This window comes from Mesoplodon bidens (genome assembly GCF_964165515.1).
Source record: "Mesoplodon bidens genome assembly, chromosome: 7".
Classification (NCBI taxonomy): Eukaryota; Metazoa; Chordata; class Mammalia; order Artiodactyla; family Ziphiidae; genus Mesoplodon; species Mesoplodon bidens.
Window position 1 is genome coordinate 41,951,031 of NC_138164.1, and position 22,390 is coordinate 41,973,420.

The 22,390-nt window shown below is 53.8% G+C and overlaps 1 protein-coding gene and 1 pseudogene across 2 annotated transcripts in view; both read left to right on the plus strand.

Annotated features, from left to right (window-relative positions):
- The window catches only part of LOC308620770 (centrosomal protein of 78 kDa-like), a 1,829,729-nt pseudogene that overhangs the window by 659,154 nt on the left and 1,148,185 nt on the right, over window positions 1-22,390 (plus strand). The gene's annotated exons all lie outside the window — the stretch shown is intronic.
- LOC308620091 (uncharacterized protein) lies at window positions 1,447-21,782 on the plus strand (the record flags this gene model as incomplete). The annotated part of the gene is made up of 4 exons (XM_081239421.1): window positions 1,447-1,463; window positions 3,747-4,112; window positions 20,840-20,923; window positions 21,382-21,782. The coding sequence occupies 4 exons, from the start codon at window positions 1,447-1,449 to the stop codon at window positions 21,467-21,469; spliced, it is 555 nt and encodes a 184-aa protein (XP_081095547.1). The 3' UTR covers window positions 21,470-21,782.

Consider the following 22,390-nt stretch of genomic DNA (forward strand, 5'->3'; position numbering starts at 1 on the left):
ATTAGTAGCTCTGTAGTCATGTGTCAGTGTTAATTTCCTGATTTTCATGATTATAGTTGGATATATGTTTGTAGGAAATACTAGAGGATTTGGGGGAGACATTGCATTGTGTTGGCAACTACTCTCAAATGGTTTGGGAAATAAATTATTTTTATTGTCATTTCAACCTTTCTTTAATTTTCGAGATTGTTAAAAGAAGTCAAACAAAGGAGAAGACCCCTGAGTCAGGTAACCCTCCTTTTCCTGGCGACTCCCATAGTTAAAAGCTCAGTTTACAATGGTGGTCAGTTTTGCAGTCTATTTGTGCTAATTTCTGTTACTAACAACATAGCATCCTATTTTCTATTTGAGGTTTTTGGATTTTTCCTAATTATGCTTTTGCTTTTTATTCTATCAAATGTCTATGAATTTGATAAAGTCCTCGGTATTAACACAAAATCAGTAAGATTCATAAAAATAAAAATAAGTTCTTGGAGAAATTTATAAATTTCTACCTGCATTCAAATTGGAGTAAGTTGGCAAGAAATTTATAAGGGGAAAATACTATAAGGAGCACTCCCATTCAGAAACTCAAAATGGTTGCACGTGTTTATCCTGTAAGAGGTCTGTGATGAAACAGCAGGATGAAGGCTGTATGTCCAAACTTAAATGCAATCTTTTAAATCACCTTTCATGTCAGGCCATGTAAGAACTGGGCAATTCAAGAAGTAAATTAGAACAATTCTTATTTTCAATAATTTCTTAGGTCAACACTTAGAATAATGAAAAACTTATCTTTAACTCCAAGAAATCTGGACAGTTATTAAAGCAAATGTGTTGTCCTACTGGCCTACACCTGGTTATAAACAGCAGTACGACTTCAGAAAACCCTGGACACTGAGTGGACTTTCTAAATATAGCTTTTTCTTTCTATAAAGGTGTTTTACAAGAATGCTATCTTTTGTGAAAATGTGGCCTTTATAAAGGGTACACTAAGGTCTGTGACTTTTAGACCTAGAAAAGATTTGAAATATTTTCTTAGCCTGGGAATCCACATTTTAGAGGCATAGAAAGAGAAACCCAATGAAATTAAATATTTTGCCCACCATCAAATGGCAAACAAGCAGTAACGACAGCACTCAAGCCTCTGTCTTCTAAATCCATTGAATGCAGCATAAATAGATTGCAATAACTGCTGATTTTCATTGTCCTCAACACTACATTTCTTCTGTGCCTTATCCCTTTTCTTTTAAGAGGGATGACAACATTATCTGCAAACTTTATCTATAACTATTTTTTTTTAATTTTGCTGTTTAGTAACTCATTTTTGAAAAATTCTGTTTCTATGTTGAAAATGTGTAAGGACATTTACCTTCTTTCTTGAAACACCTTTGCCTGCATTTATCACATTTTATTTTGAACTATTGTGTAGCAATAAGTACAAAAGCGCGTCTAGTAGAAGAGATAATGTCAGAGACAACAAGGTGTGTGTATGGGGGGGGGGTCGGGGTTAGAGTTGACATACCTTAAGGGAGATGAGGAGAGAGGGAAGAGAATAGAAATTTTATTTATTGGAAAAAATATGATGGCAAGTTAGAGAATTTTGGCTAAACTTAATACAATATAGCTTTCCTTAACTTAAATTCCGGGTTAACTTCCACTGTTTACATTGCCACAGACTAGGGAATAAACAAAGCAAAAAGATTTTTGGTACCACCATTTTGTGTTAATTTCATAAAGATTTCTACAAGACTTTTTAAAAATAAATTGAAAAACGAAAGTCTTGTCTTTAGCTTATTTTCCGTGTGCTTGCACTTTAATAAGTTGATAAATGATATTTAAACTCAATAGTTATGATTAATTCTGTCCCACAATTTTTAAAAGCACTGGGGATTGTGTGCGCGTGCATGCGCGCACCTTTACAACCAGTAAAACAAAGTTCTTGATCAAAAAATTATTATCACTTAGACTATTGAATAAAATCAGATATGATAGAGGGGCGAGCTGTTGATAGGTTTAAAAGTCACCCTAGGTGATTAATTCATGCAGCAGTGTTGCACGTTTCTCTTTAGATGAAGCACTTAGAAGTATAACCAAGCTTGGCTCTAATTTCATATCTGAGACCTGTTTTATTTAGAGTTCTTTGGCAAGTGCTTGCTCTGTGTTTTTATAGTCTTTGGTTGTGCTATAAAAATGTCAAAATTATGAATTAACAGATATGCAAAAGTGAAATCCTAGAAGATAGGATAAACATGAAGTCCTCTAATTATCACTCAAATAAGTTTGGTTGACACAGAACTGGGAATCAGATAAAGACATTAATAATTCATAATGCTGAAGTTAAAATCTTCTAGTTACAGTACAAAAGAAATCCTAATTTGTACCACAAGGTAATGAATTCAGTACTTTTCATTTGTTAAATATTTGCTTATTACCCTGCACCGTGCATATAACACTGTTGCCAAATTTGGAGGGCAAACAGGAAAAACAGACACTCTCTACCCTCAAGTTGTTTATACTGCAGTCAGTGAAATTTCTCTACTTTGAGATCTTTTAATTCCTCAGTTCATTGTAACATCTTCTTCAGATGAATTGTTTTTTGTTTGTTAAAACCAATGTTTAGCACTTTAAATAGTTTCTTCAATGTTCCTGATGGTGAAATAGAGTCATCATGCTAATTTCCAATACTAATTATAGAGTTGATAGGAGAAATGCTCAAGATTGATAGTAAAGTGATTTCGATAATCTACAAAATGTCTTGAGGTTTCCCAGATAACAACTTGTCTCCCAGACAAAAATGCACTTATTATTGATATTCCAAGCTTATAAAAATGTTTGTACTTTACTCATATAGCGATTTTACAACATCTTTTCATTCACATTTTAAGATATTTTGTTCAGTAGATTATCTCATTTTGAAACTATTGATTTATATATACATACTATGTAAATATTAGTATATATTTCTCAATGACTAGATTAGTGCTTTCTTAACTACTTAAATTTGTTTAATTCATATTGTTGTTCTTCAGCATTTCTTTTACTCACTGGAGCCTATCCCACTGACTTCAAAAAGCCTGAAAACTCTGAAAATCCCATTTAAAGTAACTGTGTGGAAAATCGTTAAAATAACATATAATGGTAGAGAAGAAGTGTATTTAACATTGTGCTGAGATTATTCCATTAATAAAGAGATTAATCAATAATTCTAACATTCAGACATATAATAAAAATGAAAAACAATCATAATACTGAGCAATGACATTTTCAATAAAGGGAGATATTGAATATTGTATAGGAAACGAGAATCTGCAAAGCAGATAAGTTGGCAATGATTATACATATATTTAAAATACGTTGAAACAGTCATAGACAGTTTTTCTTTTTGGATGGAAAGAGGCATATTGAAGTGTTCAAGCACTACTTCAATTGGAATAGATATTTAGACACTATACAGAAAACACATGATTGCAGAAGAGCAGATATTAGCAGGTGTGTGAATGTGTATGTCTTTAATTAATGCATTTTCTTTTATTCAAAAAGGAGGAGAATGCCAAATTTACTTTAAAGGTGGCATTGTGATATGTTAAAGTTCCATTCTTAGACTTTTGCTGCTGTTACTGTTCCTTTAGTATTCACCAAAGAGTACCGTCCTGTCATTTATCCAAGTTAGAAATCTAGAAGCAATCCTGGGATTCTCATTATAGGGTCCCCTACCTTCATGCTCCCCCCTCAAGAAGTAACAAATTCTTGGCTCTCCTATATAGGAAAGCTCTCTCCAATGTACGCCTGCTCTGTAACTCTCCGGGTCTCGGCGCGCGGCTGGGAGAGCCGCCCCCGCCGCCCCGCATCCCCTCGGCTCAGGATCAACGGGCCGCCCGCGCCGCCGCCGCCGCCCAAGTCGGTCTCTCACTCGCCCAGGGCGCGCGCCCGGGCGGGGTGTGCGCAGCCAACTCGGTCCAAGCGGGGGAGGGGAGGACATGGGGCGAGGGGGACGCCACCCAAGTGGTCTGGGGTTCGGACCCAGCTAGGCGAAACGCGCCGGGAATCGATGACGGCTGGGGAAACTCGGGCAAACCTTTCTTGGGGAGTCACCCCTCCGACACCCCACCGCCCAGGCGCTGCAACGGAGGGTGAGCGGAGGGTGAGCGGAGGCTGGGGGAGCTCAAACTTGCGAGAGCTGGAGGAGGCGTCGGGCAGGCGGCTGTCGCCCGAGCGCTGCGCCTGCGGGGGGAGGGGAGGCGGCTGCTGGGAGGGAGGGGGAGGAGGAAGAGGAGGGAACCAGGGAGGGGGCACGCGTTGGGATCGCGGCGCGCGGCGTCAGACGGAGCCTGGGCTCCCAGCGGCGAGGTGAGGCGGAGCTACGCTCCTTGCTGAACGCGAACCGAGCTCGGCGGCAGCGGGGAAGACGCGCCGGAGCCCAGGCCGCGACCGAGAGCGGGAGCGAGGCGGCAGCGGCGGCGGAGGGGGAGCCCGCAAGCTGCCGGGCGGGGAGCCCAAGCCGCGCTGTCGCCGCGCAGGGAAGACTTGGCCAACACACTCACACACACACGTTCACACACCCAGCCCGAGCTGGCGCTCGCGGCTAATCGTCAACATGGCGCTGGGGCTCCTGCCCGAGCGCGCGGCTGTCGCCACCTGCCCGGAAGCTTTGAGCCCGCCCCGCCCGGCCCCGCCCCCGCCCCCACCCCCACCCCCACCCGGCCCAGAGCCCACCCCTCGGCGGGGCCGACCGCAGCAGACAGCGAGAGAGGCGAGCGGGTTGCGGGCAGCGGGGGACGGCAAACTTTGCTGTTCGCCGCGCTTCCCCGGCCCGGCCCCTTCTCCCATCGCGAACGTCGCCACCCCACTTTCCTCCAACCCCGCACACCTCTCCCCACCCACCCCACCTCCTGTCGCTCCTCCTCGCCGCCTCGACTCTGCTCCGGGGAAAACTTCAAAGCGCCGGATCGCAGGCTCCCTGCTTACTCCCCGGCTGGGGATTTCAGGTCAGTGCCCGGAACACCTTTCCCCGCGGAGGCCGCGCGGGCTGGCGGCCGTGCGTGCGGCGGGCTGCAGTCGGCCCCCTCCCTCGGGGCCCAGACTAGCGGCGGGTGGCTCTTCTGACTCTCGCGTACCCCTCGAAGCTTGTGCCTCGCGCTTCACTTTGGCTGCTTTGCTCGCTTTCGTTTTTATTTCCTAGCTGTAAGTTATTAAAAATGCAGCCAACCTAAGCGGCCCGGCGTGGGCTTCGGGGAGGGAGGGGCGCGGCGGGGGCGGACTGCCGCCCCCCTGGGGGCTGGGAGGAGAGCAGGGAGTTCGCGGAGTGGAAGTTTGCAGGCAGTGTGTGCCTGTGTGCGCGGGAGCGCGGTCGTCGCTGAGTGCCGCGAGTCGGGCGTGGGGGGCGGGGGGGTGAGCTGGGCTGGAAGTTGGGAAGCTCGGCTCGTCGTTAGCTCGCTAGCAGGAAAGGGAGGGCGGCGGGTTCCCGTCTGCTTTCTTTTTCGACTCGGGAAAGAACTGTAAAAACCCCCAGCCGCCGCTGCCTCGTCTCGCCTCTCCGGGGGCAGCTCGTTCTTGCTCGTGGAACGACGGCGTGTGCGTGCGCGAGAGTGTGTGTGGCGGGCGCCCCGAGCCGAGCTCGACCTGGCCGCCGCTGCCGCGCGACTCGTGAGGGGAGTCCCGGTTTTTTGTTGTTTTGGCTTTCTTTGGCTTGCTCCAAAGCGTGAATCACGTGGATTAAAAAAAAAAATACTAGGAAATGGAGCAGAGCGAGGGGTTCCGACTCTGCCCGCCCGCCAGCCAGCCAGTCAGGTCAGACGCTTTGTTTTGTAAATGTTCTTTTAAAATTGTAATCTGCCACCCTGGTCCACCCCCACCTTCCCCGCGACGTCGTGGGGTTGGTTTTAAGTTGTGAGACCCCAGGGGTGGGGGTAGATCGTGCGGGGGCGGGGCGGCGGCGGGCGGGGGGGCGAGACCTGGGTCCTCCTCTGGGTAGCGTGGAGTCTGGTGGAAAGCCCTGTAGGTCGTGTGCGAGTCTGCGGCCGGAGGAAGTTGGTCCCACTCGGAGGGCGTGCGGCGCAGAGGCTGAGGGCGAAGAGGAACTTGCGCACCCGGGCGCGATCCTCGGCCGAGGCGGGGAGGGCGAGGCGCCGCTGCGCCTTGGGGCCCGCGCTCGGAGCAGGCGGGCGGCTGCGCTGCAGAGCCTCCGCCAACTAGGGGGCTCGGGGCGGCGGCGACGTGCTCCTGCTGTTTACCAAGCAAGCCCCGGGGCGCCGTGTGCGGAGTAGGGCGGCTCGAGGCACGCGTGGTCCCGGCGGGCTTCGCGCCGCCTGCACTCTCGAGTGGGCACGTCCCCGGGTCCCTGAGACGGCTGAGCCTGGCCTCGTGTAGGCCGAAGCCGGGGCGAGGCTTAATTTGCAGTTAATGAATCTTTTCCAGAAGTCCGCGATCTCCAGCTAGAGGCTGTGAGTGCCCGCGCGCGAGGGCGCGCGCCGCCGGCGTCTAAAGGGTTGGGGGGTTGCGGGGATGGAAGAGCGAAGGAGGGGGGAGGGTTATGTGTATTTAAAAACAAACCTTAAAAAAAGAAACCAGCGCGCTTCAAATAGGTATTCGTACAGCCTCTTGTGTCTAGAGTAGACAGCTCAGGGTTTTAGCTGCTTTTTTGTTTGTTTGTTTTTTTCTTTTTTTGAGAGAAGGCCAGAGGAGGGGTAGTGGTATTTGCTTCTAGGGGTAGTCTCTGGAGAAAAATCCGTAAAATGACTTAGGAATAAAAACGAGGAGGAAATGGCCCACCCCAGAAGGTGGTGGGTGGTGAACGCAGACAGACTTGGGTATTTGTAGCCATGTGACACTTGCTGTGGCACTGGAAACGGACACCGCGGGCCGAAATTAATCCTTAGGAGGTGTTGGATTCGGTTTGGCCAACAGAATTGCTTGTGTGGAAGGCATTTTAATTGTCGGCCTCTGAGACTCCTGTACGTGGACACTTGGAAAACACATTTGCTTCTCGACCCTTCCCACTCCACCCCCGACCCGTTATCTGGTCTGGGCTTTGCAGTGTCGGTTCCCGTGTTTATTATGGGCATGATTTCACCGCGAGGAGGAAGCGGGGAGATGGCGGTGATTAATATGCCGTCCAGGTTTAATCCGAGGCTGGCCTTTAGTGTGCGGGTTTACGCCGTCACTCACCGGGATTGCCTGGGGTAGTGGGGGGGGGGGCGCGGGGCTCGGGCGCCAGGCGCTCCGCGGGCAGGTCGGGGTTGGGGCTCGGACGGCCCCAGCGCTGTGCTTTGAGGCACTGTCACCAGTAGGTGACTGAGAGTTAATTAGGAAGTGTTCTCCGGATCAATGGGCCGCACAGCTTATTAGCGATTCTCTCCAGCCCTTTGCAGGGCCGGCCGGGCCTGTGCCTCCCACACAGGCCGGGACCCCGCGGCCCGGGCTGCGGAGAGCGCCTCTGGGAAGTGGGGAGGGATGGGCGGCGAGGGGCGACCGGGAGGTGAGTGTAACTTGGCCGGGCGGCGCGTTGCGTGCGGCGCCTCGAGGCCCGCGCAGCCCGCTCTTTCTTCCTGCTCTCGGTCGCCTCGACTGTGTCTTTAACTCGCTCCCGCTCGCGTCGCTGCCTGGCTGCTCCTCCCCGCCTCCCTTGCCTATCTCTTGTTCTCTAAGCACGACGCCTGTGCTCCCCGCCCAGTTTGGGATTAGACAAGATAAAAATCGGACTGCCCAGCGCGCAGAGCTGTGACTGTGCCCCGGCAGCCGGGCTGGCGGGAGCGCTGTGGGCCGGGGCCGGGGCGGACCCGCTGTGCGCTCGGGGCAGCCCGAGCCCGTAGAGTCCCACCCCGACCCTGCAGGCGCGGTCACGCTCCAGCGTTCTGTCTGTCTGGGGGCGGGCCGCGGAGGCGGCGGCAGACTCCCGTGAGCGAGCGAGCCTTTGGGCCCAGCGACCAGGGTGGAGGCAAGGCTGCGAGGGTTTCTCTTAACCCTTTAAAGAAGATAGGGAGAGTGGGGGTGGGGAGTGTAGTAGCAATTCCTGGAGGCAAAGTAGCCCCCTGGGGAGAGGAGGCGGGAGTCTGGGCTTAGGGTTTTCCTTTCTCTTCTGTGTATGCAATCTCACATCCTGGTACATTGGGCTCGATTCTTCGAGGAACCAAACGCAGCTGCTAGGTGATCTAATTTGACCCGATACTTCTCAATGGGGAAGGTGTGAACACACACAGTGGGCACCCTCACTTAAGGAAGTGAGTTGGGGAGATGCAGAGGTTAGACCTTACCGTTCCCAGCGGCCCAGTATGTGAAGGTCTGCTCAGAGCTTTAGTCAGTGGGGCCTCTGACCGAGAGTGTTGCCTACCAAAGACCCAAGCCTGAAATGCCTGTCCACTGCGTACAGGTATGCGTCGGAGAGAGCAAAGGGGTCCTTGAGTTGTCTATGTAAATAAAAACACTTTTAACCATGAACTTGTGGAGAGTTCAAATAAGATATGTGCAGGGAGGCAGCCTCCAAACAGGAGTTGGACAGCGATGTGTACAAGATCGATCATTTGTATACACATCCATGGGGTCAACATTGAATGGGTCTAAAAATTTAATACAACTCTGCAGGCATTGGTCTCGTTCTTTCCCTGAGGTAGACCCCTGAGGTAGGTGGGTTACCCTATAGAGAAATGAATCATTAGTCACATTCCTCTCTCCTTCCCCCTCCTCTTCCTTTTAGGGTTTGTAGTCTTAGGGGATCCTCTAGTTACATTAAACTGCAACCCCATATTGGTCTGGGAACGAGCCCCATTATAGGCAAAGCAAGAATGTAAGTCGTGGGGAGGTGTACGTGTTAGACAGGAATGCACAGATTAAGATGTGCGCCTGAATGACATGTGCTGAGACAAATCAAGACACTTGGGCTCTGGTGCCCACATGGAACAAGAGATAGAGAAGAGAGAAAGAACTGGCCGCGAGGAATGTAAACATGGGTATGCAAATACTGAGACCTAGAGCGAGATCCTAGGAGAAAATCCCAGACTTTGTTGAGCTGGCAACTGGAGCAGAATTTCTGTAAGTTCGTTCGAGAGACAAAAGCCCATTTAAAGGTGTGAAGAGGGTCACCTGGAAACACAAAAAGCATTCACATGCATACATCCATGCTTAGATACACAGGCTGAACGACAAAAACTCCTCAGTGCCTGATGAAGATTTTCCTGCCCGGTGAGACAGAGCAGGGCACGGAAGTGTGGGCCACACAACCACATTCGCACACTCATTCACTGGGAAATACTGTGTCTTCGGCTAGAGGGAAACTGAGGGCGACGGTGCCTAGCTAAGGGTGGATGGCCCTTGGTTACTAAGATTGCTTCTGGTTATAGTTTCTTCCCATCTGGAGTGGGGAAGAGAGTATGTCTTGAGCAGGTAGGAGGATTTCTGAAAGATTTTTGAGTTCTGGACCCTGAGAGGATGGATGGTGGAGGAAAAAGGAGTAGCTTTGCATTCTGGGTCGGAAGCAAGGGATGTTGCGCTCCTCTAAGCCCTGTTTGCTAAGGTGGCGCAGGGCCTAGTGAACTGAGAGAGACTGAACCGAAAGAAGTACGAAGCTCGGCCTCTGGGCGGAATCAAGGGGAGGTATGCTTACTTTCCCTTTTTTTTTTCCCCCTTGAGGAGACCGTGCGGGGACGGCCAGCGTAGAGAGGATTAGCAGGCGCCTCTGTGACCCCAGACGCGCGCGTAAACTCGGCTTGGGTTTGGTTTGCGCGTGGCGTCGGTTTGCCGCGGTCCTTCTTTGTCTGAGCCCAGCCGGGAATTCCAGCTTTTATTGGGAAGACAGCACTCGGGTGGAGCCCGCGCTGGGTTGGGCACGACAGCCGGGGCTGGGCAGGAGGCTCGCCGGCCTCCGAGCCGCCCGAACCCCAGGACGGTCCTCGGGAGTGCCCAGCGGCCCCGGCAATGCCACCTCGGTGGTTTCCTCGAGGGCGGCGGGCCCGGCAGACCCAGCCCGGCGGGGCGTGGGGCCTCACGGGTCCACTTGGGCCGCCGTACCGCCCCTCTCCCCGCTGGCCCCACCGCTCCCCCGCCAGCCCCACCGCTCCCCCGCCAGCCCGAGGCCGAAAGGAGCTCTGAAGGCCCTCTGTTAAGCTCCAGGGTCACACCCGTACCCTGGGGGCCGCGCAGGGGCGGGAGGACCTTCTCCTGGCTGGAGGCCTCCAGCCCTCGGCTCACACGGTTTGGGCCTGGAGGGGCCTCGCCCAGGCAGGGGAGGGGAGGCCTATCCCGACCGGGCTGCCTCGCCCGAGTGAACGGCTGGCAGGATTCCGTCTGTTTGCAAGGCTGGCTGCGCTGCCGGGGCCTGGATGGTGGCGCTGGCTTGAGAAGCAGCCGGGGCAGGAGTGGAAGGTCTTCTCAGGCCACCCCCGTGGCAGCCAAGCCGCCTGTGCCCCGAGCACTTGGCCGGGGACGTCTCCCCAACCTCCAGCCCGGCCCGTCGGCTTTCGCTGGTTGCCCGCCATGTGTTCCTCCGGAAGGGATAGCTGACTTTCTGTTGGATGGGAATTAACCAATGAGCTTCCCCCCACCCCCGCAACGTTTCTGTAGCAGGCCCCCTTTCCCAGCGCAGGCTCATTTCCGCCGGCCCCTATTCGAGGGTGTTGGAATTGGGTGGGGGCGTCCCCGCACTTTGTTATTTCTTAGAACCATGTCTCCCCGGCCAGCCATCGCCCCTCAGCACCCATGGGCTCCGGCGCCCCGTGATTAGACTAGCGGGGAAGTCCGCTAGGAGAAGATCCTGACAGCATTAAATAGAATTTGATCTAAAAGACAGTTTCCAGTATAATCTCGTTATGCATCATTTTGTGGAAGGCGGACAATGATCAATTTACATTGACCCGGGGCCGGGCGAGCTTTTAGATGGTCATTGCCATATTGATTTGCATGCAAAAAGGAGACCTGCTAAAGTTAAAGACCGGAAGCTAAATGAAACTAAATTTATTGTCTAGGTGCAAACCAGAGGAACTACTGGGGGGAAGAGGGTGAGTGAAGTCAGGGTGCCAGGGGCAGAGCAGGTGAGAGGCCCAAGAGCTCCGGGAGGTCACAGATTTGGGAGCGATCTTTGCCCTGGTGATTTCAAAACGTGAGGAGCGGGCTTGTTTAGGGTATGGGGACCCAGCAGGGAAAAGTTATAAACAGGCACTATTGCATTGAAGGCACTGGGATCTTTTAATGCTAATAGTAACTGCGAGGGGGGAGGAGAGGTTTATAGGGTTATAGGGGTCTTCCTGCACCATTTCCGGCACCCCCCATTTCTGTTGTTCTACCCGAGCGCTTATAACCGTGCCAAGGGCACCCAAATTCTTGCATCTGAAGAGTTACATTTTTTTTTAAAGACAGGCCTTAAACTTTCCCCGCCCCCCTCCCCCCCCCCGCGAGTAGGGGGCGGTTCTGCATGCCGCTGCGGGCAGACCTAGACGTTTGGAGGCTGCGGGAGTTCCTCCCCGGACGCAGCAGCAGCAGCCCCAGACTCGGCCGGACGCCGATCGCTTTGGGAAGCGGCTCGTTCCAGGTGGCCCAAGTGGCGGGGGCGGGGGAGGGTCTGCCGGGGCCAGGGACTCACGGTGCCGGGGGTGGGGGGATCACCTCCCTGGAGGTTGGAAGGGCCTGCACGGAGGGTGTGGAGGAGGGAAGGCGGGGGCTGGAAATCCTGTCCCAATCGGCGGTGATCGCCAAGGCCGGAAAGTTTAAAAAAGAGAGAAAGCCACTGGCTGCAAGCCAGGGGCTGCCGGGCCGCCGGGGCGTGTTTGGCTGACTAGAGGGGTGAGGACCCGGCTCCGCCATCGCCTCGGTCCCTCCCGCTGCGGAGGCCCTGGCTTGCCCCAGGCGCTCCTGGAGCCATTTCACGCATCCGGAGCCTCGGCCACTGGAGGAGCCACCCGCCCGGGGCCGGGAAGCCGCAGGGGCGGCTGAGTGTCCGGCGCTCCTGCCCGTTCCCCTTCCCACCGAGCTGAGCTGGAGACGGCCCTGGGTCGTGGAGCCTGTGGCGTCTGTGGCATCGGGTGTGGATGGTTCCCGGAGCTTCTTTTTTTTTTTTTTTTTTTTTTTTTTTGCGGTACGCGGGCCTCTCACTGTTGTGGCCTCTCCCGTTGCGGAGCACAGGCTCCGGATGCGCAGGCTCAGCGGCCATGGCTCACGGGCCCAGCTGCTCCGCAGCATGTGGGATCTTCCCAGACCGGGGCACGAACCCGCGTCCCCTGCATCGGCAGGCGGACTCTCAACCACTGCGCCACCAGGGAAGCCCTCCCGGAGCTTCTGAAAGCCCGGGGCAGACCAGGAAATTGAAGATGGGGTGGGGAGGGGATGTTGAGCGCTGACCCTGCGCTGCTGGGATGAGAAGTTGGGGAGAGGAGAGAGAACCCCAACCTCCGGCTTGTCTCGGGACTTGGCTTTTTGTGGGGACCCCCAGGAGTCCAGGAGGGTCCAGCATCTTGCAAGCCGCTTCCCCCTCAGTTGCCTCCCCAGCCCACTTTGGTCCCTGGGTTTTTCATTAAAGTCCTAGGAAAGGTAGATGTAGGCAGTCTTTCCAAAGGGCTTTTGCTCTGTCTAGATAATTTGATTGATTGCTTTATGTGGCAAAACTAGTGTGGCAAGCCTTCTTGTAGTTCCAGGTGTCAGCACTTTTTCCAGAGACCTAAGAGTAGCACCCACCTCCCACTGCCTGTTCTGGGCTCCTGGAGGAGGGGAAAGTGGAGCCTTGTTGGGAATCCCTGGCCTCACAGCAGGGTGTTCCAGTGTAGGGAGATGGGTAGGATGTTGGCAGAAATTTCGAAAGACTTCACATGGACCAAGAGATTTCTGGGTGTAGGAGAAACTAGGATGCGGGCTCCTTGTGGACCGAATTTCATAGGTGTTAAGTGCTATCCTTTTACTCTGTATTGGAGTACAAGGGCTAAGGAAGCCTTCCGAACTTCTTGGGGATTCTGGATGGCACAATTTGACCGATAATTGGCTCCTCTCCGCAACTCCAGGACTGAGTTTGACCGTGGCCCATTTTTACTAGCTGTGTGACCTTGGGGACAGGTTATTTATGGCCTCTGAGCCTCAGTAAGTTTCTTATTTGTCAGACTGGGTATAATTTTCCACCTTTAGGATCAAAGAATACTTGGCACATAGTAGGCCCGGAGGATTAGTAATTGCTTTGAATGACTGGTCAGATTCCTATAGGTTGCTTCTCCGTTCCCTGCTGCCCCTGAGATGCCCGCCGCCCTCCCCCCGCAAGACCTGCGTAGGCCAGTGTCTGGGGACCAACCTGCAGGTTAAGCTCCCCTCCAAGGGTATTCCTGAGGCTATTCCTCCAGGTCTGCCTCCGTGGGTTCCTCCTTCTTTCCCTTTGTTACAGTTCTTTGCATTCTGGGCTTTAAAGGAATCCATATGAAAAGGCTGGGATTTTTTTTTCTCCCCCTAAGTGGGATCATTTATATGGTTAGGAATTGATTCCAGAACCGGTATCTAGGTGCTCTTTGGCAAGTCCTCCCGTCATTCTTTCGGGGGGAGGGAACAGCAGCGGCTGGAGGGGAGAGACCTGGTGGGAAGAGGTGAAAGGGTCTGGCCCGCTGCAGAGGCCAGAGGTGCTGTGGTTTGTCTGATAGGGATTAAGTCCGGATGTTATGAGGTCTCAGTGTGGTTTTCAATAAAAGTCTGTCAGGGATTGCTTCTTTTCTATGGATATGTATTTTAAAAACTTTACTAGCATGAGAAGAAAACCAGACCTGTATGGATCCAGGCCGGTAGTAAGCTACTGTGATCAGGTTTCCTACTAGACTCCCAGAGGGGAAGTCAGCGTTTGATTGAAGCTACACTTGGTTCTTGACTCTCTGGGGATGCCTGCTCTGAAACAGGAGCCCTCCCTTTCTCTCCTCCCCCCCACCCCCCTTTTCCCTTCTTCCCCTAAAAGCCTTTGTGCTGAAAGAGCTTCAGTAGGCATGAGTCCCTGGTACCTCTCTAAAGAATGCCTTCCAGTCTTTGCTGACATTGTTTTGTGAACAGTGGGTTTTACCAGGCCAGCAGTTTTCCCCCGATCTTAGCTCACTATTTTAGAGGTTCGAGTATGCCCAGGATGCGCCCAACTGCAGTGCTTTCCAGTGTGTGTAGCCAGGGCCTTGCCTGTAATCTGAAAGACACCTTAACCTTTGCCCTAGGTGCCCCCCCGCGGGTGGGGGTGGTGAAGGTGGGGAGAGCAAGGACAGGGGATCTTGTTGAGGGTCTGTTTGTTTTCTCCAGCCACAGAGGCAGAGGGGTGGAGTGGGGCGAGGCCGAGAGTACGTTCCAGCCTTGGGTCTGATTTAAAACTTGGTTTAATTGGAGAAACTCTTAGGCATTTAACAGTTCTGTACAAATGCAAACTTGACATAGCTCTAGGCCTACGTCAATTAGGAAAGAATAAATGAAGTACAGAGATGTCCAAACTATGTAATTCCTAGAGTTGTCTGCCCTCCCGTAAACACATGACAAGTGCCAAGGCATTTCCAGTCAAAACACCCATGGAACCAGCAGCCTCCATCCTTTGTATTTATTATTTTATTAACAGCATTTTACAGAGCATTTAACAAGCACAGCCTGCCTGCTTTCCACCACAGCTCTCAGCAGACTGAGGGGTGGAAAACAGATGGGGGTGGCGAGGAGTGGTCTCTAGAAGAGACTTCTAAGCTGGAGACATCTCTTCAGATGGGCAAGGAAAAGGAACATTTGGGGTTCCTTTCTCCTGGCCCCAAAGAGAAGACAAAAGTAATGCTTTGGAGGAAGAAATCCCCTCTCCCTTCTCCGGAGGAAAGTTGTGCAGATGTGGTCTGTCTAGTCTCCACTTGGATTCCAGAAGGTGTGAAGCAGGGTCTGCTTTCCCAATACTCTGCCCATCAGTTATTGGTGCTTTTCAAAGAATAAGTATTTGTCTGCTATCATTATTCTATATCCTGGTGGAAAGTTTATAAGGAAAACTAATGCCTTTCTTAAGTCATAAAATGAGCCTTGTATGATTATTTAATTAAAATCTATTTAAGGACCGATTAGGCGTGTAATTTGCGCTAATAATGACGATGATGGAAATGTTCGACTTAACCAAAAATCATAAAAGGAGACATTTTGATCAGTGGGGCGACCAGGAAGGATTCAGGGAGTTGGACGGTTTTCCGAAACACGAGGCTTTGGGCTGCAGAAAGTGCCGAGCTGCCTAGCCTCTGGGACCACGGTAGAGAGGGCTGCAGGACCCCAGGCTTGGCCGGGGCAGGCCGACCCACGCTTTGCTGAGCAGAGAAACCGACCCTGGGAGTCTGAACAACCTTTATTCCCAGCTGAGGAAATGGGGGAGGGGGCCTGAGAGGAAGAAACTCTGGGAGAGAGCTGATGAACCCCACAGAACTCTGCGCGAAATGGCTGTGTTCTCTTGCTTTAACAATCAGCAGCGACACACGCATTGCTGCCTAGGCTAGCCTTGGCTGGAGCCTGGAAGGGTGGGGGGAGGGGGGGTCTCTTGTTCTGGAGAAACCTGCCAGCTGCTGGGCTTGGTGCGAAGGCAGACACAATGCTGCTGTTGGTTTGATCTCTAACTGGATTGTTAGTCTGGCTTTAACTGTGTGGTAAGGGGGGAATGTGAAGGCTGTTTACAGCGAGTGCAAATAATGTGACAGCTGTTGGTGCAGGAGCAGCGCTGTGCCTCCTCGGCGCTCACACAATGCGTGCACTGTGCAGGCCCACGGAGAGCTGCAGAGGTGGCCGCCCCTTGCTGGCCCGGGAGCCCTCGGATGCGCTGCGAGAGAGCCCTCCGGCGGCGGCACCCGCACCCCGCGACACGCATCTTTCTGGCTCCTGGGATCGTGGTGGACGTGCGCGCTGGTTGGTGTGTTGTGGATTAGGGAACTTGTTAGGCAGAGGTGGCAGGAGAAGGCCTGCGGGGTCATGAGTGTCAACTGTCTGGAGGGGTTTGGCCGGGATCTGTTGACCTGGGGCCTCAGTGGCTTGTGACCGGGTTGTTAAGATTTGGGAAAGTAACTTTCCACCCTAAAGCAAGCCTGTTGGAAAGAATGTATTAACTGAAGGCTTTCTGGAAATTGCAGAGGCTCTGAAGGCCGTTGTTCTTCCTCTGAAATGGCCCTGTTATTCAGACAAGTTCAAGAGACAGGCGGCCGCTGTGTTCTATGCCCTCGGCCCCGTTTCCTGGATTGGAAACACAAGTGTGTAGGTTCAGGACCCGAAGGGGGGTGAATGGGGGTGGGGAGGGGTGCAAGTCGGCTTTTGATCACCCGCCTCCCTTTGCCTTCCCGGTTTTTAAGAGCGCACTTGCCTTTCAGCTGCAGGACCAGCGGTGCTGTCTTGAGGTCTGCCCACAGCGCCACCCACTCTGTGACTTAATCAACGAGATGCCCACAGCCCGGCCTTCTCTGAGTTCCTGGTCCTCTGCCAGGCACTGCGGGGAGGCGCCAGGGTGGGAGGGAGAACAGTTGGTGGGTGGCAGCAATACCCCGCTGGGCCGGTCCAAGCTGGCAGGCTCAGGATGGTCCAGAAGATGGGCCTGCCCCTGGGCTGTCCTGGGGCAAGCTGGGGGTAAGCACCACTCCCCCCAGCCTCAAGGTTGAAGGCTTCCGCAGCCCTGGCCCCCGGGCTTTGGAGGATCATTTAGAGCTGACTTAATTCTATATCCTGCCCTTCTGTGTGATTTCGGCCCCTGAGTGTACAGCTTGCAGGATATCTGCAAATTACGGGTCCACCTCCGCTCCCCCCTGCCCCCACATCTACTCTCTGAGTTATAATGTGGACTTCTACATCTAGTTGGGTTCCCTAGTGGGGAGCTGGGAGATGCTTCTGGAATGATACATGAACTTCGGTGCCAGTTCTATAAATTGGTCTCTTTTTAGGACGTGTGCCATTTTCTGTAGGAATGTTGCTTGCAAAACGAGTTTCGCCTTGGAGGAAAGGCGGAAAGATAAACAAGCCTGCGACGCCAAAGCGCTGGCAGTCTTTCCCTCCTTCCAACTCTCTTAAAGCAGCCGGGCTGCATTTCCAGGATTAGACTCGTGCTTGTGAAGAGGGACTCTGGTTGGCTTTTTTTTCCCCCGAAGCAAATGCAAATTAGAGAAAAATAATTTTCTTTCAACGATATGCAACGTATGAGTCACTTGTTATCGTGCTCCGAGGCAGGCAGGTCTCATTTGCGCGTCTGCCAGCTCGCTCACATCTGCTGGGCGCTGTTTGGGGCATTTTAACCTTGGTGGTGTCGTGTCTGGTCCCACGGGTCAAGGAGGAGTAATTAAGCTCTGAACAGCTAGAAAAATTCACGGGCCCCCACGTCTACCGCAGTTTTCCCACAGCTTTGTTTGGGGTGTTCCGGGTTCCAAGATGAACAGACGTGGGGTTCCTATTGTTCCTCGTAAAGAAAGTGGGAGCCCCTGTCCTCCTCTGACCCTCATCCCCAGCCTTCCCAGGACTCCCAGGCTGCACACAATCAGCAGGGAAGCCGGGTGCAGGTCACAGGACCCTGTGTTTTATGCATCTTTTATTCGTAAAAAGTTCCTTTGTGCTTCCTGTGTGTACTAATGATAGCTGTCGTTAATAGCTTTCTGGTCTAGCTTGTTCCTTGTGGGGGGAGGAGTTTGCAGTGAGTTCACTATTTCTACAAAGCCCTGATGGAGGCTGCAGTGCAGTGACACCCCGTCTAGAGTCGTGGTCTATGGATCGTTTATTCTGGATCTGCCTCCAGGTTGTGTAGACTCCAAGTGGGAACCCAGCCTGTAGGGACCAGACCCGAGGGGGTGTGGAGGGTGGGTGGGCGGGGAGGAGAGGAGTCAGGTTGATTGATTGCTTTCAACCGAGGTTTCCTGTCCTGGGCTGCTGCCTCCTGTTGAGGGACACCAGCTTCCAAATGGGGCCCCCTCTTGCATACACGCGTGGTTGTGTGTGGCACAACCGTGAAAGAAAGTGAAAGGAACAAAAAGCCGAGGCCTGGCGTCGGGAGGGGGGGTTGGCGGGGGGAAGGGGAAGTGTCTGAGGTTGGTCCAAGAGCTGACGGGGGGCCACGGCTCTGTTTTTGGGAAAGGGGGTGTGTGGCGGGCAGCCCCGGTTTGGCAGCGGCTCTCCCGGTCGATCCTTGCTGGTGCCCCCCTCCCCAAGCCCCCGAGCCCCCTTTTACAGTTGGCTACACCTGGCTTGCATCTTTGAATCGGGGAAGGTGGGGGAGGCTTCCACGGAGAGAACACTCCAGACTGGCCGAAGGGAGCGCAGGACGATGGGCCGGAGCGGTCTCCAGTCAGTGCCCACTCCCCTGGGGCGCGCCGCCGCACATCCTGGGTTCTCCGTGCGCCCACCCAAAGTTGCTTTTTGTCAGAGATTCAGCGGCAGGCGCCTGGGAAGGGGGAGCCCAGAGGAGCGCGCGGGCGGGGTGAGCTGGGGTCGGGGGCTGGCCGAGAGAGCCGGGGGTCCTGGAAGGTCAGGCGGGGGGTGCGTGTGGGGGGGCGGCCCCGCGCGGGGACCTGGCGTAGGAGGGGCGCGGAGCCTGCGGCAGCGCGGGTGTGTGTGGTGGGAGAGAAAATCCCTTTGCTGCCGACCGATCCGTGCTCGGGGCTGAGGCGGGGGAGGGGGCGCCGCTGCCGCTGCGGGCCAAGTTCACTCCCGACTGACCCGAGTGGCTCGCGGCGCTATCCTGGCGCCCTGGGAGGAGGCAGGGAAGGTTCTGGTTGCTCAAAAGGTCAGGGCCAGCCGCGTGAGTTTCCCGTCCCCCACCCCGTCACACCCGCACTCCTGCTCCGCAGCTCTGTTACTAATGCAAAACTTGGGTCGTGAGTGGGGACGCCTCTGGAGGCGGCGACAGCCATGACTTGGAGTGTGCCAAGAGACAGCGCCTGGGCAGGCTGGATCACTCCTTCCACTCCTCACTCCCCCCCAGCACCCATGCCCGGCTGCAGGACCCGTCGGGCGACCTCCTTCAGCCACACCCCAGGAAGCCTGCGACCCTCGCCCCGACCTGGGGGCATCCTTGGGGTTCCCTTCTCCCCACTGCTACACATACTGGGGAAAACATCCCAGGAGGACTTGCCCCAACGCTGCACACCCTGGACCGCTTTTTCTCATCTCCCACCTCCTCGCGGCCCCCAGTGCTAAAATAGGAACTACTTCTTCCCTCCCTTCCTTGACACCAGTAGAGAAGTGTCTGTGTGTGACTCAGTCTGCACTTGGAGCAGTCCCAGGAAGGGCTCCCGCGCCATGAGCTTTGGGCTTCCATGAAAGCCACACACTCTGCAGAAGGTCACCCCTCCCTGGCCCCCTCTGTGTCCCTGCCTCAGCCTTCCCTCTGCCGCAAGGAAACTATGTAGCCATTCTGGGGTTGGTTTGTTACGTAGAATGTTTAGTGGAGTCAGATGCTGTTTAATGGGTTAGATGTGGCCTGCACCAGCTATTGCCAGGCAGAACTCAAGTCCATAGTGCAGTTTAATCCTCTGGAAAACACGGTGCCAAATATTTACAGATGGGGGGCCAGAGTTGAAGAGGTCCGGCCACCTGCCCAGAGACACGCCGTGGATGAGAGTGGGAGCTGGGAGGCTGTGGTGACTGCGCGCGCGCGCGCGTGTCCTCCACAGAGAACCAGCCATGCCGGTGCAGCGAGAGACACCCCTTCCCCGAAGAGGTCCCCAGCCTACGGAGGACCGTGGCACATGGCATGCTGGCTGGGAGCCCTGCCGTCTGCCCGGCCTTCTGAGCCGGAAGCTCCCCAAAACCCGTCCAGGTCTTCTTGGTCACTAACTGGATAAATGCCTGATGCGGCATGGGGTGCCTAGAGAGTGAGGCCCTAGGAAGGGGCACCGTTCGTATTGGAGTGGAGTTGGGATGGTTTGGTGGCACTGCTTCCCATTCCGTCGCTGTCACTTGACAAGCGTGCTGTGCAGACTTGAACCAATCCATCAGCGCCTCAAGGGCGGAGGCAGTGGAAAGTGGCCCGGTGCCAGGAGGAGCTGGGGTGGAGAGAAAGGAGAGGTGGCAGGAGTGGCCTGGTGCTGCCTTCCTCCCTGCGTTCACGCCAGCCTCTCACGGCCACTGCTCCTTCCTTTGCAGCCTGTTTGTTGCCTGCCAAGGGAAGTCGCCTTTAAAGAAAAAAAACAAAACAAATGTTCTCTCCTTCTCCTCATTCCATAATGGTGTCTTCATGGCAGGAATCGGCAGAACGGTGGTGGGTGCAGCTGGGGACCCGTGTGCCCCCTCGTGTCTTTTCACAGAGGGCCAAAGTGCCCTCGCTCAGGGATGCCGAGGTTGGGGGGACAGCTCCTAATCTTGGTCCCTCTGACCTCTTTCTGCCAATCAGGCTCTTCTCCCCAGCGTCCAGGCCAAGCTCGGATGCTAATCATAACTCTTGGCTCCTGGACCAGATGACTGCCCAAGTCTGTTGAGGGAGACTCAAGCTCTCCTGTGCTTGCCCCTAGGGCCAGACCGAAAGCCGGAGACCACGCGGCAAGTCTGCGTTTTGCAAGCCGGGTCTCTCGCAGAACTGGGTGTTCAGCGGGCAGCCACCACAATTCCTGGTCTGTTCTTCAGAAACCAGACGCTCTTCTGTCTCCCCGGCTGACCCCTTCTCTTGGCCACCTTCCCTCTTCATCCCTGTCCCACATCCTTGCCCCCTTCTCTCCACTGCTGGAAAAAAGGGTTAAAACCCAGAGCCAGGGTGTAGCTTAGCAGCTCCCACTGGAAACAGGTTGGTGCTTGTAAAGTGCTTTTCATGACTGGCTTCACACATCTTGGCACTTCCAGAAGCATCACCCACCTGTGGAAGAAAAGGGGGGGGTCGTTGAGAAATAAGGGCAGATGAGCCTCTTATATACAGCAGCAAAGCGCCTGCTCTGTCTGTCATCTAAATCACGTCATTTGCCCCCTGCAGCATGACCCACAGCCAAGGGTCAGGGAAGTCACTTTTGAAGAACTTTTCCTTGGAGGTTAAAAAAAAAAAAAGAAGAAGAAGAAAGTAAGAAAGACCCCCAACTATTTCAATAGCCGCTTCTAGAAGAGGAATGGGGTGAGCGTGGCGGTGTCTCTGACCCTATCTCTGTGTCCCTTGCGCCCACGATCCCCTTAGTTAGTTTAGTTCTACATCCCAGAGAGATGGGGGGTGGGCCCGTTCTTCAGTGATGGTGGGGTGTACGCAGTATGGCCTTTGCCCAGGATGAGGGTGTTCCTGCCCAGGATTTGGGCTGTCACTCTGGAGAAGGGCCTCACGCCAGGCAGGGCCCCCGGCTCCTTGGCCCTTTCCGCTCAGGTCCATCTTTGGCCCGGAACCGGAAGAGTTAAAAGTCTTTAGCTCGTTGCAATGAAATTATGGCTGGCAGTGGCGCCGCTGTTTGTTCAACAGACCTCCACTTTTAAACAGTTCACAAAAAGTTCATGGGGCAGCTAAAGTTTATAAGTGTGTGGGTGTGGGTGTAGTCAGCAGGATCCAGTACTGAGCCTTGCCCCTCCTCCTCTTGTTTCTTCACGGCCAGCCCCCCGCCCCGCCCCGCCTCCACTCCCGTGACACCGGACCACGCTCGGGGCCTCAACCCTCCATCTGACCCTGTGCACGTAAGAACACTTCATCCTGCCACTGGGTGTTATTTATCTGTGCGGCGTTAATATTGAAAACCCCACCAGTCAAGACCTGGAAGGGCGGGGAGAGGCTTTGAAAGCACCCCATGGTCCCAGGTGTCTCTAAAGTGCATTCCCCTCTCATGCTAGGTCCAGGCCGCCCTTTCTAAAGAAAAGCCCTTTCAAGGGAAGGGGGCTGCTGGCCCTTTTTGAGGGGAGGGGAGAGGGTTCAGTAGGATGATTGTGGCAGGGGCCTTTCTGTTTCCTCAGTCAGGTGCTCAGAGGTCCTTGTCCCAAGGTGACAACTGAAAGAGACATGTAAGAGGCAGCTTGTGTAAGTTTTGAAGACTGGAGCACCAGAAGAAGATTGGGGCTTCGAGGGTACACACGCTTCGTCCCTCATCCTTTTCTTAAGGGTTTGATGGAGTGACCCTTTGGCTTCTGGTATAATGTCCAAATTTCATCATGACACCCAGCCAGGGGGTGGCATGGTGTGGTCCTCCCGCTGTAGCCACGGCCAGGACACTTGCACCGAGGAATGTTGCTCCTCCACCTTTTAGATGAGGCTTCCCTGGACATCTTCCTTTTGGTCTTCCTTTTGTAGAAGGGGCTGCAGGGGTTAGGGAGGGGACACTTTGTTGAACGTGCCTTCTGGTCGGCCCTGCACTAGTGGTGGCCTGCCCCCAACTTGATTTGTATGTTCGAAACATGGAAGAACAGCCCGTGAGCCCCCCACAGAACCTTCCTTGATGCCCAAGTCCATCTGAGTCCACCTTTTCGGGGCACTGTGGCCAGCCACTGGAAATGCCCCAGTCTGTCTAAAGAAAGGGACGCTTCCTAAAGAAATAGCTTCTCTAGAATCCCACCAGGC